The sequence below is a fragment of the Sinocyclocheilus anshuiensis genome, unplaced genomic scaffold (genome assembly GCF_001515605.1).
Source record: "Sinocyclocheilus anshuiensis isolate Anshui unplaced genomic scaffold, SAMN03320099.WGS_v1.1 scaffold278, whole genome shotgun sequence".
NCBI lineage: Eukaryota > Metazoa > Chordata > Actinopteri > Cypriniformes > Cyprinidae > Sinocyclocheilus > Sinocyclocheilus anshuiensis.
This window is the reverse complement of record NW_015546072.1, coordinates 1299479-1315400: the sequence shown is the minus strand read 5'-3', so window position 1 is coordinate 1315400 and position 15922 is coordinate 1299479. Positions and strand designations below refer to the sequence as shown.

At 36.6% G+C, this 15922-nt stretch overlaps 1 protein-coding gene across 1 annotated transcript in view; it reads right to left on the bottom strand.

Moving 5' to 3' along the window:
- The window catches only part of rasgrf2b (Ras protein-specific guanine nucleotide-releasing factor 2b), a 62464-nt gene that overhangs the window by 3308 nt on the left and 43234 nt on the right, over positions 1 to 15922 (bottom strand). Inside the window, exons 18-28 of the mRNA XM_016501062.1 lie at positions 12574 to 12699; positions 11108 to 11197; positions 10454 to 10560; positions 5942 to 6054; positions 5747 to 5807; positions 2543 to 2646; positions 2263 to 2347; positions 1965 to 2162; positions 1781 to 1860; positions 1577 to 1694; positions 1379 to 1447 (exon numbers count right to left, since the gene is read on the bottom strand). Coding sequence (XP_016356548.1) covers positions 1379 to 1447; positions 1577 to 1694; positions 1781 to 1860; positions 1965 to 2162; positions 2263 to 2347; positions 2543 to 2646; positions 5747 to 5807; positions 5942 to 6054; positions 10454 to 10560; positions 11108 to 11197; positions 12574 to 12699 — 1151 coding nt within the window. The remainder of the gene's footprint in view (positions 1 to 1378; positions 1448 to 1576; positions 1695 to 1780; positions 1861 to 1964; positions 2163 to 2262; positions 2348 to 2542; positions 2647 to 5746; positions 5808 to 5941; positions 6055 to 10453; positions 10561 to 11107; positions 11198 to 12573; positions 12700 to 15922) is intronic.

Below are 15922 nucleotides of genomic sequence, written 5' to 3'. Positions count from 1 at the left end.
ATAAACACATTTCATTACACCAAATACACAAAATAATGTTCTTTTTAGCAGCATCATATGACCCCTTTAAAGCAGTTTATAAAAACAATAGAAAGTACAGGGTGTCATGATTCATTTGAAGTCCAATATGCTCATATTTTTTCATATGATATGTAACAATCTCACACACACACACACACACACACACACACACACACACACACACACACACACAAAGCTAAATAAAAATAAGTTGCCAAACCTCTGGCAAGATGTACAAAGCACACATATAATCATAATGAATGACACATAATTAACGTTATGGATGTCACATTATGGTTAACTTACAATATGTTTAGACATACACTACCACTGAAATATATTTTTTTCTTACATTTTTGAAAGAAGCATCTTCTATTCTCAAAACATTTGCATTTACTTGATCTTAAAATACAGTAATAAAACAGTACTATTGTGAAATATTATTACAATTTAACATTACTGTTTTCTATTTTAATATATTATAAAATGTAGTTTATTCCTGTTATGGCAAAGCTGAATTTTCAGCATCATTACTCCAGTCTTCAGTTTCACATGATCCTTCAGAAATCATACTAATATGCAGATTTGGTAATCATGAAAAATTCTTATTATTCAATGTTGAATAAGTTGTGCTACTGAATATTTTTGTGGAAACCGTAACACTTTTTCAGGATTCTATGATGAATATAAAGTCCATGAGAACTGCATTTATTTGAAATAGAAATCTTTTGTAATATTATGTCTTTACTGTCACTTTTGATCAATTTCATGCATTCTTGCTGAATAAAAGTATTAATTTCTTGGATGTGCATACACTTATTTAAACAAATACAATTATAAGAATTAATAATAGAAGTAATAATAATAAAAACATGAAAAACATTACTTTTGTGTAGCATTTGTCTAAATAAAACCTCACAATATGTAACAAGTAACGAACTATATGAACTATATTATTATTATTTATTATTATATTATTATGAACTATACTGAGACTTGTTATAGCACTTGTATATCATTGCTCTTTTGTTGATTTTGATTGCTTCCATTGTCCTCATTTTATAAATCGCTTTGGATAAAAGTGTCTGCTAAATGACTAAATGTAATGTAATGTAATGTAACTATATATAACATAATATATACGTGATTTAACAAGCACTGATTGCAATAAATTGCACCAGACATTCATTAAAAAAAAATTACACTTTTACACAGTTAAATATTATGAACAGTACAGATGACACACTGTCTGAATACATGCCTGAGATCAATCAAATAATATACAGTAATGTTACTGAAGCAGCATTGATGCATGGAGGTGTCAGAACTTGATCTGAATATGAATTATTTGTCTAACCTTTGGTTGGTGCTCAATTCTGTAGGGAGTTTGCTGGAACTGTCGGATCTCTCGTATGATATGAGATATCTGCAGACAAAGTGCCATGATTTATTAGTCTGCCCACACAATATCTATCAGAGATACTAAAGCTACACAAAAATGAATTAGTCTTTTAATCCCTGAGCAAATTATACAGGATATGACATAATTTCTTACCATTCTCATCTTTGAGAAGTTAACCAGACCTTCCTCTGTGAAGTTTGGTGTTCCCTCTTCGATAAATGCGAGGTCTGTCAAGTACATACCCAGATATGGAACACAAGGTGGATTACAGCTGCAGAAAGACAGAAATTAGGTCAAAAACAAGTCATAAGTTATGTAATAATAATGTAGGTGTTTCAAAATGTATCAGTAGCTCACTTTTTTAGAGTTTCCCTCAGGTTTTTAAACCTTCCCTCAGATGACACAGTCTTTTGGAGTTTGTCCATTAGTGCTTTAGTCTGTTTGAAGAGACACACCAGCGGTGAATAATTTATGACTTTCCATACTGATATAATCTACTACATAAAACATTACAGCACAGTATTCAGTCCGCATCTCTCACCTGTTTGCACACTTTAGCCCATGTCTTCTTTAGCCTGTAGATGGCGCTCCGGTTCAGGGCAGATGTGATCTCCAAGACACCATTATAATTGTTGAGACAGCGGCAAATATCAGCCACTGCTACCCATTTTTCAATAGAGCTGGCTCGAGAGCCCACATCTGTGTGGCTCATGATCTGTGAGGCCACGAGATTACTCATCTACACAGAGAAAGAGAGAGATATTTTTATAAACAGGGTCACGCTTTTTTACTTCAGTATCCTAAGAGGGTAGATAGATATTTCCATATAATATACTCACATCATTGAAGTGCTGACTTGTCTTCATGATGTATGGAGTTCTCTCTGTCTTGTCTGTCTTCATCCATCCTTGGCCCAGGAACTCCCTACAGCAAGAACACAGTCAGTGTATTGTGATAGATGTGCATCTGCAGAGGCTTCTTCTCTCATGAACACACAAGCTTTTTTGAAGCCCATAATGAGTATGTTCAGTAAGGCTGACACCGATTTGTTCATTATTCTCTGCTGTCTTTGAGGCTTGAGGTCTGCATCTCTCTGTACTGTGTTGATGCTCTACTCACTCGTAGGGAATGCTCCTGAAGACGATGTGATCGAGAAGAGTGATTTGTTCAGCTAGCTCCATCGCTGACAGAGATTCAAAACACTCAGTCTTTGGGCATTCAGCCTGGATGAGACAAACAGACACAAAATCAACTCTTTATTGTGACAAGATGGCACTCCTCCTGGTATTATAAATACTGCATATCTACAATGTATTTTAAATTATGTTTTCATTAGTGTATCTGTTTTTCCCTAAAAAAATTAGCAGGTGTTCATTTTTAGTAATTGAAATAGGATAATTAGTGCAAAAAATGTCATTATTTACTCTCCCTCAAGTCTTTCTTTCTTTAGTGGAACACAAAATAATGAATGTTCATGTATTCCAGTATTCCAAGTCTTCTGAAGCCATATGACAAAAATATGTGAAGAACAGAATGAAATTTAAATCAATATTAACTGAAAATCTTGCTTGATAGACAGTCACCATTCACTTTCATTACACAGAAATGAGCAGCATAAACATTCTTCAAAACATCTTTGGTGTTACATGGAAGAAAGTAAGTCATACAGGTTTTGAAATAAATAAGGGTGAGCAAATCAAGGCAGATTTTTCTTTTTTAGGTGAACTATCCCTTTAACAATGTAAACGTTCTATTCTATGAACATCTGTACTTGTGACAACATAACATTGTTTAATGGCAAAGTACAAAATATCATGCTGATGCTGATATGACAGCTATAAATTACACATTGTACGCATGTGAACTTATGAAAATCTATAATTAAACCGCCAATTAGTGATGGGTGACTGTTGGTTCTGTTTTCTTTGGCAGAGATACTTTTCAATTAACACAGTAGGTGAGGATTTTAGAAGCAAGATAATGGTGTGTGTGTCCAGGCAACATGCATTACTAATCACACACAAACACACACACACACACACACACACACACACACACACACACACACACACACACACACACACACACACACACACACACACACACACACACACACACACACACACACACACACACACACACACACACACACACACACACACACACACACACACACACACACACACACACACACACACACACACACACACACACACACACACACACACACACACACACACACACACACACACACACACACACACACACACACACACACACACACACACACACACACACACACACAAAACTGTACAGGCTCAGCCCTGATAATGCATGCTGTGTTTGTAATTAGTGAGCCCAGTATGCTGCTGCCAGCAGCACATTATATCATACAGCCACGCATGAGTGTGTGAATACATTTATCTGCATATCAACAACGGTGCATAAGAAACATTAAAATCAACTGATGTTACTCACTCAAGTCCTCTTAAAACACAGAGTACTGCATACAATATTCATTAAATGTACAGTATAAGCAGAGGAATAAGTGGAACTGACTGCAATACTGACTGCAACAATATTAATAAACATGGACTACTCTCATCACATAAAATAATAGCTATTTGGAAGCCCTCCAAAACCATGCCTCTAAAACTGAAACTCAACAAATATCACTAGCAGGGCTTTGAAATGTAATAGCATGATCATTTACAATAACACATGGATATTTCAGGAAGGAAATACTCCTGAAAGGCTGTTTAGAGTGTGTTTTGGTGTGTGCTGGCTTTGTTGCATAGAGTTTGCATGTGGCGGACAGCAATAGGCGCTCCGTCTTGCTGTTTGAAGTTGTAATTAGAGTCCTGCTGCTCAGAGATTTGCAGTTTGAACATGTAATTCGGTCCCTGAGTCCGATGCTGCCTCTGAAGCTGCCTCATGAGGCATGCCAAAATCTGCCTTCCCTCTGAGATCTCATCCTTAGGTGGCTGCTCAACAGTGATGTGAAACAGAGATATGATTTTAAGTGATAAGATATCTTCGGACACGTGAGACGTCTTATATCAAAGTGCGTCTTATATCAAAGTCTTACATGAGCCTTGCTTTGAAACGGATGGTTTATGTTCTAAATTCTCATTGGAGGAGCCAAGTATGCATATATGTATATGTCTGTTCCTCCGTCCATCTGATCATTCATATTTAATCACAGATGTGATGTAAATTAAAGTCTTTCAGCTATTTTGAAGGCCATTTCATTAGCCATTTCAATGTCCTGATTTAATAGGAAATACACAATATGGACAAAAGTATTGGGACATTACACCAACAGGGACTTTAATGGCATAGAATACATAGATATTAATATGGAGTTGGTCCCCCCTTTGTAGCTATAAGAACTCCCACTCTTTTGAGAATGCTTTCCACAAAATGTTGCAGTGTTTCTGTGGGAATTTTTGCCCAGTTATTCCAGTAGAACATTTGTGAGGTCAGGCACTGATGTTGGACGAGACGGCCTAGCTCTCCAATTCAGTTCATCCCAAAGGTGTTCGATTGGTCGAGGTCAGGGCTCTGTATGGGCCAGTCGAGTTCTTCCACACTAAACTCATCTTTATGGACCTTGCTTTGTGCACTGGGTCACAGGCATGCTGAAATGGAAAAGTGTTCCTAAGAAGTTGGATGCATAGCATTGTCCAAAATGTCTTTGTATGCTGAAGCATCACCCATCAGACTGCCAAACAGAGAAGTGTGATTCGTCACTCCACATAACAGGTTTCCACTGCTCCAGAGTCCAGTGGCAGCATGCTTTACACCACTCCATCTGACGCTTGGCATTGCACTTGGTGATGTGAGGCTTGCATGCAGCTGCTCAGCTATGGAAACCTATTCCATGAAGCTCTTCCCTCGCAGTTTTTGTGCTGACATTAATGGCAGTGGAAGTTTGGAACTCAGCTATGGAATCAGCAGAACGGTGGTTACTTTTACGTACCATCCACCCACTCTGTGACTTTACATGGTCTTCCGCTTCATGACTGAGTTGCTGCTGTTCCTAAATGCTCCCATTTTCCAATAATGCCACTTACAGTCGACAGTGGAATATCTAGCAGGGATGAAATTTCACAAACTGACTGAAAAAGGTGGTATCCTGTTACAGTACCACATTTGTAAATGCAGACTGCATGGTTAGGTGCTTTATTTTTATACACCTTTGGAGTGATTGAAACACCTGAATCCTGTAATTAAGAGGTGTGTCCCAATTACTTTTGAAAGAAAACTTAAGCTATTTCTTGTGCTTTATAAACATATGCAAAGGCTATAACTTATCCTCACCATCTGAAGAATGTCTTCAATCTTCAGCTGGGCATCGTCCTGGTCATCTTGAGAAAGGGCACTGGGAAGAAAAAGCCAACTTCCTTTAATCAGCTTTTAAGTTTGCCTTGAAAATAAAATCTCAAAAAAGATCTACATTTATATTTAAAGACTTTCAGAAAATGCTTTCATTTCATGTGTGCTTATGTAACCTGCCTTAGTATGTTTGCTGTGGCTTTTCTCTCCTGGGGAAGAAGGTCGGGGTCTCTCAACACCTCCTCTAGCAGGCAGATCACACCCATCTTCAGCTCTCCATTCATTTCAAAGTCCTGAAACCCACCACATACACACACATAGAATCACGATCCACAAACATGAGACACCCATGCATAATTTAAGTAAAGCAAAGACTGATGGGTTCACATCCCCAGATGACCGAAATCAACTACTGGGTGAATCCAAACTCATTTTCTTTATTTTAACTAATGTAGATTAATCTAATGCAGATTCTGTGCGTAGACTGAAAAATATTACTAATCAGTATTTTTGTGTAGTTTCTTTTGCAAGCATTTGTTTTCAGAGAACATATATTGAATTAAGGATATCAAATAAAAAAAGACAGAGAAATGTAGTCAGATTCTTCTTGTGGGGTAAAAAAAAAAAAAGATGAATTCAAGAACAGAACCAGTCTTAAGGCCCGTTCACACCAAGACTGATAACTATAATTATATTAGCCTCCACACCAGTGGATGATATCGTCTGTTTATTCCAAGAGCTCACTTGTCTGACACTTTAAATTCTCAAGCTCATTATAGCAGGTTTGATTCTGACTGGGTGTCAATGTTTTTCAGCTGTAAAACTTTCATCAGCTGGTAAAAATCATTCTGAAAGTGATTCCAACAATATCCTTTCTCTGTGCCTTTATCATTGTAGCTGTGCTGTGGACTCTGCTATTCTTTAATATTGAGAACGATTTTTAGAACCATATCTTTATCGCCATCTTTATAGTTTTCGTCCTTGGTGTGACACAATTTGCTTTAAGCTAATTTGTCTTGTTTTAATTATGTTTATATATTTTGTACTGAAAAACAAGAACAAAATACAGGTTAATACAAATTTTAATGCAGTGTGAAAGTGTTGGTGTTTTAGATTGCACACTCTCCATTAGTGCTCATCAGAAGATGTACTACCTCAGCTTTACAGTTTCCCAGTGCACTAATCAACAGCTAACCCAGCCTTTCCTCTGTCTCTCTGTGCCTGCAAGCACTGCAGGTGGGTGGCTAATCTCTTGTGTCACAGTTAAAGCATTCTTCAGTTCTGGCTTCATAAAGCCCCGCATCTATTAAACAGTCAGTGTTCTTCACTGTTTTTTCTCCATTCACTTTAGGTTTATTGTTGAAATAATTTGGCCATCGGGACCAAAGCATTCGGCTAGTTTGATCCATCCATGTTCATACCATCTGTGTTTAGAGCACTTTCATCTGCCAGTTTTGAGCTTACTAATAATTCCTGATCCTGACATGAAAAATGTAAATATTCCTCTGCTAAGGGACAGTCATCCAAAATAGCATAAGTGACATGATTTAAACAAACCAATAAATTAGTACATAATATTCAGTGCAGCCTTTCAAATGCAAATGCATAAAGCACTTGAGCGCTTGTGCTGTGTTGTTCTCAGAGTATAAGTACCCTTATGTTTGATATGCTAGACTGTAGTTAGCATAATGGGCAACTCACTTGCTTATTCCTGTTATGCAGTACAATTTTATGTCCCCTTTATACAGTATATGTCTGGATAAAACATTAAAATTACCCTTTTAAAGTTTTTTTTATTTTTTTTTTACTTTCCTAAGAGATATTTTCCAGATATCTTCCTTCAAATAGAAACTTTAAAACAAAGCAGGACCAGATCAATTGAATCATTTCTGATGATTCTGTGAGGTTTCTGCACTTATTGGTATAATTGGTGGACCATATTGGACCAGCAAACAAGTTACTATGTTACAAAAACCTACTTAAGCTGTTATGACCTGGGGCCTTTGAACATATATTGACTAAATACTAATCTGAATTCAACAAGTAGTACCAGATCGTAGCTGTTTCAGTTTGTCAGTTTGTTTTTGTTATGAAAATGGTATAAGGAGAAAGATGATGTAAACATCTGATAGAGGATGAGAGAGATGAAATGGCAGTGCAGGGTCTCTGGGCTAATTAACAGTGCAGCTGAATTCTCAGTCCTCTTATTCCCTTGTGGGGGTTTTCAAAGAGATTCAGCAGCCTGCAATAAACGCTTCTGGATCCAATAGTGATTTACACTAAATCATACTGTAGCTGGTACCATTTTACTGTGAACAGTAGATAGCTGCTTATTCCAGTTTTGTCCCTAGAGTAACAAAAAAAAAAGAACCAAAAGTACCATGGCAATGCCGTGATTTATTAGACATAGTATCATGTCAGTGTTGTTATTAAAATAATTCATTTGAATTGAAATAAAGTTGGAATAAATTAAAATATTAAAGTAAATGTTAGAAACATTAGATGATATTAGATGAAAAGCCTTAAACGAAAATTAGAAATGTTGCCCTGGCAAACATTAGAATAGAATTTGACTAAATTTAAAAGAAAGCTTAGTGAAATAGCGAAAAAAATCTTACAATAATATATAAATAATCCTTAAACAACAATGTATCATGATATGATATGATATGTATAATAATACTTTGAAGTGCTTTTGAGCAACTCCCTACTATCAGCTGAATAGTTCACTTCTCTCCCTAGACAACTAGTATTTGTAAACATTCCTCTTCTCGTGTTTCTCTCATTCGCATCTTTCACCTGTGCAACCATAAAGGTCACTTCTAACAAGCTCTCTCTGTGTGAGTTTGTCAGGCCGTTCTTAACCTAAACTGACAAAGGGTTAAAACAGATCAATGCAATTAGCCCACACTTTGCCTTCACTCAAAGAAAGCGAAGTAAATTGAAAAATAGCTGCTTATTTCAGAAGGCCATTATGAGAGACTGTTTCCACTGCAGCAGATAATTATGTTGGCTGTGTGTGAGGTCCTGTGACTGTGTGTGTGTGTGTGTGTGTGTGTGTTTTGCTTTGAACAGTTGTCAATATTAATGTTATAATATCCTATGCTTTTGACTCATGAAAAAGTTGGCAGGGCCTGAAATGATCTTTTATCTCTATGAGCTAATGGGCATAATATAATACAGATCAATATGACGACTATATGGCTTTACAGCTGAAAGCAAGCCAAGTACTGCTGAAAATACCTGAATCAATACATATACAAGTGTAGAGAGAAACAGTAAGGCCATAAAGCACTGCACATGGTAGATTTGAACACATACCACAATTCATTTAATAATTTCCTCCAACTACCAATGAAACAATTACCCAAAATTTACAATTTTCTGAAAAATGTACTCTCAGACCATTCAAGATGTACATTTTGGTGTAGAGTTTGTTTCTTTATTGGAACAAACTTTTCATTACATGTATTGTAAGCATTACATTATCCTCTAGCCATAATATTGCTTTCTCTAGGGAAAAGTCATCTCATCTAAATCAGGAGAGAAATATGCACAGATCAAGCACTGTTTATGAGCAAAAACAGTCCAAAATAGTTTTTTTTTTTAATATATATTTTTGCCTTTATTTTATAGGACAGTAGTAGTTAGCCAGGAAGCAAAGTTGGAGAGAAGGGGGCGGGATCGGGAGAGGTCCACGAGCTGGGACTCGAACACAGAACGCCTGAAGCGCAACGGCGCTACATGTTGACACGCTGCCCAAAAGGCTATCAGTGCCAACAGTGCAAAACAGTTCTAAGCAAATATGTTGGTGGATTTTGATGTGATAGGACAACAGGGGATGGACTTTATTAGCAGATGAAGTGTTATTATAGATAATAGATTGGTATTTTGGCCGATGTTTGAAGATAAAACACCTTGATGGTTTTGTTTCTTACAAACACGCAGCTTTTCACTTCAACAGACAGAGGACTGGAATTGGATTTGATGCTTGGACTCTTATTCTGATGGCACCCATTCACTCCAGAGGATCCAGTGGGGAGCAAGTGATATAATGCAAAATTTCCCCAACCTGTTCCGATGAAGAATCAGAATTTTTAAATTGTTAAAAATTCCTTTTCCTATTCCAACAGAATGTGTATATTCAAAGTCATTTGTATCCCCTTGAAAAGTGTAACACTGGCTCTAAGGCTTTTCAAAACACTGATCAGCAACATTAACTCAAACAATGTCAGTCCAACCAATGCTAGATGGGAAAATGTTCAAACAATCATTATTCTTTCAATTCCACTTGGTTGGATGCTACTGGCACAGAAATTACACACTTCACCTTTAATAGTCTCTTTCAAGAAATGCATTTTGATCCAATATTGCTGTGTTAATTAAGGTCTGGTACTGTTTATATAAGGTAATTGGTTTCCCTTGTGAAAATAACATGGAAATTGTGAAGAGGTGATACGCTTCCTCTGTCCTGTAAAATATGAAGCCCGGGGGTTAACCATGTGTTCACAGCCGAAGTCTGGACTAAAATGTAAAGGTGCTGATAAAATATCAGTCAAGCAGCAGGGAAGGAGAAAGAGAGGCTGATGAGGGTGACAACTACTGCTTTAGGTTTGTAGTGACACGAAATGTGTCATCTGCTGTTCGGTAAGACGATGTCAGCTACAGAAGAACTAATGCTGATGGACAGACCTGTGAGTGTTTGGAGACCCAATGGCGCAGGACATTCAGGACTCTGTTGGTAGCCGCACAACGTATAATGAACTCCTTGTCACAAGTCCGCTCAGAATTGCTAAAAACTGCAAAGGAAAATACATACCGTAAGGGTAATACAAACAGTCCTGTCATTTCAAAATGTAAAACCAATGTGAATATAGATTGCATGATCAACAGCTTACTCTAATATATGCTATATACATTGCCTTGCAAATTAAACATCCATTTTTTCCCCCACATTTTAGACCCACATTCCGATCAAACCCTTTAATATTTTCACATTTTGTTAGGCTGATACCATAAAAGTATTAATGCAATTCTGATGGTATTTAGTAGGATGAGAGAATGTTAGTTTATGCAGGTAAGAGGATTATTTTCTTTTGACAGTTTAATCTAAGCAAAGTATTCCTTAATTCAACATGTAAATCATGAGCCTGCTTTTCCTGTTATGATTTTAAATACTCTGCTGATAATGAAAAAGCTACTAGAGCTACAGAAACTGCAACAGCTTTATGTGTGAAGTGAATTTCAATTTGTGAACATAGTAGAGGGTCTACAGCATTCTGAGGCAAAGGGCAGAGCATATGAATCTGTGCGCTTCTCTTGGGTTGTGTCAGTGGTGCAGTGTACCTGGAGGGCTGCTGTGTCCAGCTGCTGCTGTGGCGATAGCAAACGCAGAGGCTGGAGAAACGGAGCAGCGCGAGTTCTCAGCTGACTGGACTAGAAAAAATAATATGGAGAACAGATTTAACAACGATCATTTTTAGGGAAAAAAAGTCGCTCAAAAATTCTTTCATTATTTACTCACTCTTGAGTCATATTTCCCATGAACACAGAGAATCTAATAGTTCATTTATTTATTTTTTTTAGGTTGGAACTCAATAACATCAAATGTCATTAGATCCCATGTGTCTCATTACCACATGCCATGATGTCAAACCTGCACTGCATCCATCATATTTGGTGAATCGTTTTACGGAATAATGACTTAATTTTCAGTTTCTTCATCACACAAAATTATAGGATGAACTACTTTATTGAACTACTTTTAAAGTATTTTTGTCCATTGTAGCTTGCTAGCTCCTGGTCACTATGGACTTATTGTATGGGAAATACTAATGTTAATACCATTTAAAATTTAATTTTTAGTGTGTGTTTCACTGGAAAAAACAGCATACGGGTTTGGAATGACATTAGGGTAAATAAATAATGACAGAATTTACCCTCGACTTCCTCAATGGACGTGTAGTACAGTATTTACTGTACGCGTAGCAAAGCCATAGTTATCTCATAACCAGTCCTTCTGACAATCTAGTGGTCATACTTCAAAATGAAAGAAAGTTTTGAAAAAATTCCCCCTTTATTCAGCCAGTAACTGAGTGAACATATGGAAACTGCTTTTAATGGAAACTTAGAGAGCAGACATAGTTATAAACCATATACTGTATATCTACTGTTAATTGCTTATGTTGAACAAAATGAAGATGCTAATGATACCCAATACAAACAGTCTGGATGGAACAACAGCTGCACCAATCAGAACCAATTATGTGCTGGTGGAAGTCCCGTATAATTTACTCCTGTCCCAACTCTCCCCATATATGGCTTCATTTAATGTCATCCAAGCACAATATTTGACTGTTTCAGATCCAAGATTGTGACTGTGGCCATTTAGTAACAGAACTGGACTTTATGGAGGAATGCACTGAGTATGTTTCGCTTGAGGAACCATCAGGAATGTCGTATGCTTTCTCCTCTAAAATACAAATTGAAAACATTAGACACATAAAACTGATCTAAGCCTAGTATAAATGCAACTGCATGTCCCATTAGCTATTTAAAACATGCAATAGGACTTCACAAAATTATCTATCCGGTCCAGCTTTATTTTATTAAATTACGGTCAAATCTTCATTTACACTGCCTCGTTGTATGGAAAAATCAACAATACTGGAATGAATGTGTTTCATTCACACAAGTATCTATATTTCTCTCAGAAAGTCATAACTCGCTACTGTGTTTGACTCTATAGTTGTTCTCAGAAGAGGCCTGCACTGCCAAGGGAGCCAAACACAAACAGACATGCACACGCTTACCTCCTGACTGTCTGAAGCGGAGGTGGCGTGGAGTGGAGGGTGAGCGGCAGGGAGAGATTTCTCCTGGTTCACTGCCTTGTGGCGACTCTGGAATAAATTTGTCCAAAGACACTGACTCCAGCACAGCTGAGGGGAAAGTCAGACCCTTTATTAAAATGGATCATAGAACCCCTCCTTGAAAAATGAATGGTTTTAGGGCAACAGCTCTACAAACAGAGCAGGAAGCAGGGAACAGCAAATAACTATGGCCAGGGAGTTGCTATGTGGATGCTGGGGGGTCTGGGTGGTTGTTGGATAGGTCGTTGATACAGTGATATGAGAGGGTGCATGGTGGTTACATATTGACACAAGTGTAAAAAAAAAAAAAAAGTCAACTCTAAGCAGGGTTACTACACAGCAACAATTTAAATGAATCGCGATTCTGTCTTCTAACGATTCTAATGGATTCACAAGTTTCAAAATCAATGTTCAAAAGCAGCGGTTCTAATCCTGTTCCTCGCGTCGCCCTGCTGCACACGCTCTGCTCTGCATCTCTCTCTCAATCTCTCACTCAGATCATCAGCTCAGCTCCAACAATGAACTGTTACAATTATACACTTATTTTCACATAGCTATGAGAAGCGTTATACATGGACGCGCGTGTGGTTGCTGTACTGTATTAAAGCTTTAATCAGGATAAAACCGTATATTAAAAGCTAACAGAAGCAGTAGCATTTACAAATTACAGCGGATCTAAAAGTATGAGACAACAACAATCAAAAAACATACCATTAAGAGCCGTGCTTGCACAGGTTCTGCGCGATCCTCTTCACTAATATCCTCTGCGTCTCAATTGGGCTCAAACTGATAAGCAATATAGATGATGCCATTGCTTACAATATAACCGGAGCACATGCCGCTGAGGTGAGGGGCATGACGTTTAGACGCGCGCTAGAGGTGGTTTAGCCAATCACAACACACTGTACTAGCTAACCAATCTGAGCAGGAAATGATCAGCGCGTTTATGGGAGAAGGGACAGAGCGGTGTAGAATAAAGGTAAATTATGTGAAAAATAATGTTTTTTTTTTTTTCAAACGAAGCATTAACACATGTTAGACTGCACCCCATAAACACAATCAAGCCTAGAAAAAAAACAGTCAACCACCCCTTTAAAGAATTCTGCCAAATTTGACCTAATTTCAATGTTTGTCAGTGTTTGGATGTCGTAACATCTGGGACATGTTTGCTTTTTCTTCTGTCACTAGCCATATTTCTAACTTTGAAATCAGTAGTATAACAGGCATAATAAGCACAAATCGGATTCGTTCATACATGTAAAAATGGTCAGAGAATTGAACAAACAGCTGTACCCTGGCTCAGAGGAAGATAGGAAGTTGGAACCATGTCTTTGTGTCATTTTTTCTGGTGATTATTGGATGATACAAGACCATTATGAAAAGGCTGAAAGGGAAAATGCTACAAAAATGCATATCATATTCTGTGAGAAACTGTGATGCACTACAGCAAAACAGGCACTATTTGTTTTGGAATCAGCATCCCAAAATTAATTAAAATAATAAATAAATAAAATGTTGGATTTCATTCAGTAAATATGATGCAGGGTGGTGTTATAGTTAACTAAAACTTAATTTTTTTTTACTTGAAATTAAATAAACGTTAAATAAAAAAAAATAAAAATAAAAAGTTCAGCATGTTGCCAGTTCTCATTTTCATTTAAATTAACGATGTACTAAAGTAACTAAAACTGAAATGAAATTTAATAAATAAATTATAGACTATATAGACATATTTAAATCTAATAAACTACAACTAATAAAAATGACAAAAAAATTTATTGTAACTAACATTAAAATTAAAATGAAAAATATAAAAATAAAAACTAATTCAAACTATTAACAAAAACTATAATATCTCAATCTACTAAAATAACACTACCCCTATGTGTATATGATATTCTGGTCCATAAATACAATTGGAGACATACTGTATGTAAGCAAATAATTTTTTGCCTGGTTTATCTTTTGACATTACTTGATAATAAATCCTCTATGTAGGCTCTCTCAAAACATTTGACTTTTATAAACGCAGCATTTGCTCCCTGTGGCAGAGACAGATTATCTCGTTACTGAGATCAGAAAAACTCAAAATGACAGTAAAATCGAAAACAATAAAATAATCGCATAATTTTTTGTTTCTTTTTTTTTAAGAGAGACATTGATTGGGCTGTGATACAAAAGCAAACCAGAAGAGATCCTCTTAGCAGGTTTAATGTGGCTCATCTGATGCAGTGTTAAAGTTTACTATTAGTGCTAATGGTTCACAATAAGAACTCAGAATGTGGTGGATTTTATAGCAGAAAGAGGGAAAAACAACACAAGCACATCTCTTTAAACTAGCAAACACAAGAAGCAAACTTTTAGTAGTTCGCACACCACACATCCTAACCAAAGTCACTCAAAGATGCCCATTTCCAATACAAAAATTGATCCTTTGAGTGTTTCTGAATAAAGCAAGCGCTTTATCATTTGGTTTAGTTTCAAACATGCCTGCTTCTCATTCCGAGCTGCCTGGCTGCCAGTATAACCACAAAATTATGGGTGTTTCGCCAGATATCTCAAGTCTTCTGTTTTGCATTAAGGAGGCACACAATGCAAGTATGTTTGCACTTTATTTGCGCGTGGATTTTATGTGGAGACAGGAGAATGTTGGTCAGACTAATAGCCTATAAAAGAAAATAACACATTTGTTTGGCCGTCAAGTTATTATAATGAAGTGGTTTTCAATGTTATTTGGAGCAGCTACAGATATCTTTCCCACAATATTCACTCTGCCAGCTTTTAAAAAAGCAAAACCCAGCTAATGAAGTTCGTATTCATGAACATCCATGTTACCATCCAGCCCAGTGTGTTGACCTACTTCCAACATCTCACCACTGCTCTATTCTAAAACCTAGTGGGCTGCCTACAGAAGCATCATAGGCACGCACCCAATGCAAAGACTTTTATGATAAACAAATCTTAATTATACTTAATTAGATACCTTGTTTAAGCCATATTATAATCCTCTTATGTAACCTTCCTCGAAAAGGCAGTGCCAAAATGCATTTTGATAAGCTCGGTGAAAAAGTAAGTTCAAGATGGTGGATGAAGCAAGATCAATTTTAATTTTAAATGATAAATCTTAGATTTCATTCAGTGCTGAAAAGTATAATCAAGTATAAAAAAGTATATCACTTTAGTGTACTTATAAATGACCAAACATTTGTGTGCACTATATAATTTTATATATATATATATATATATATATATATATATCATTAAGAAGACCATCCAGCAACAGCTGCAAACA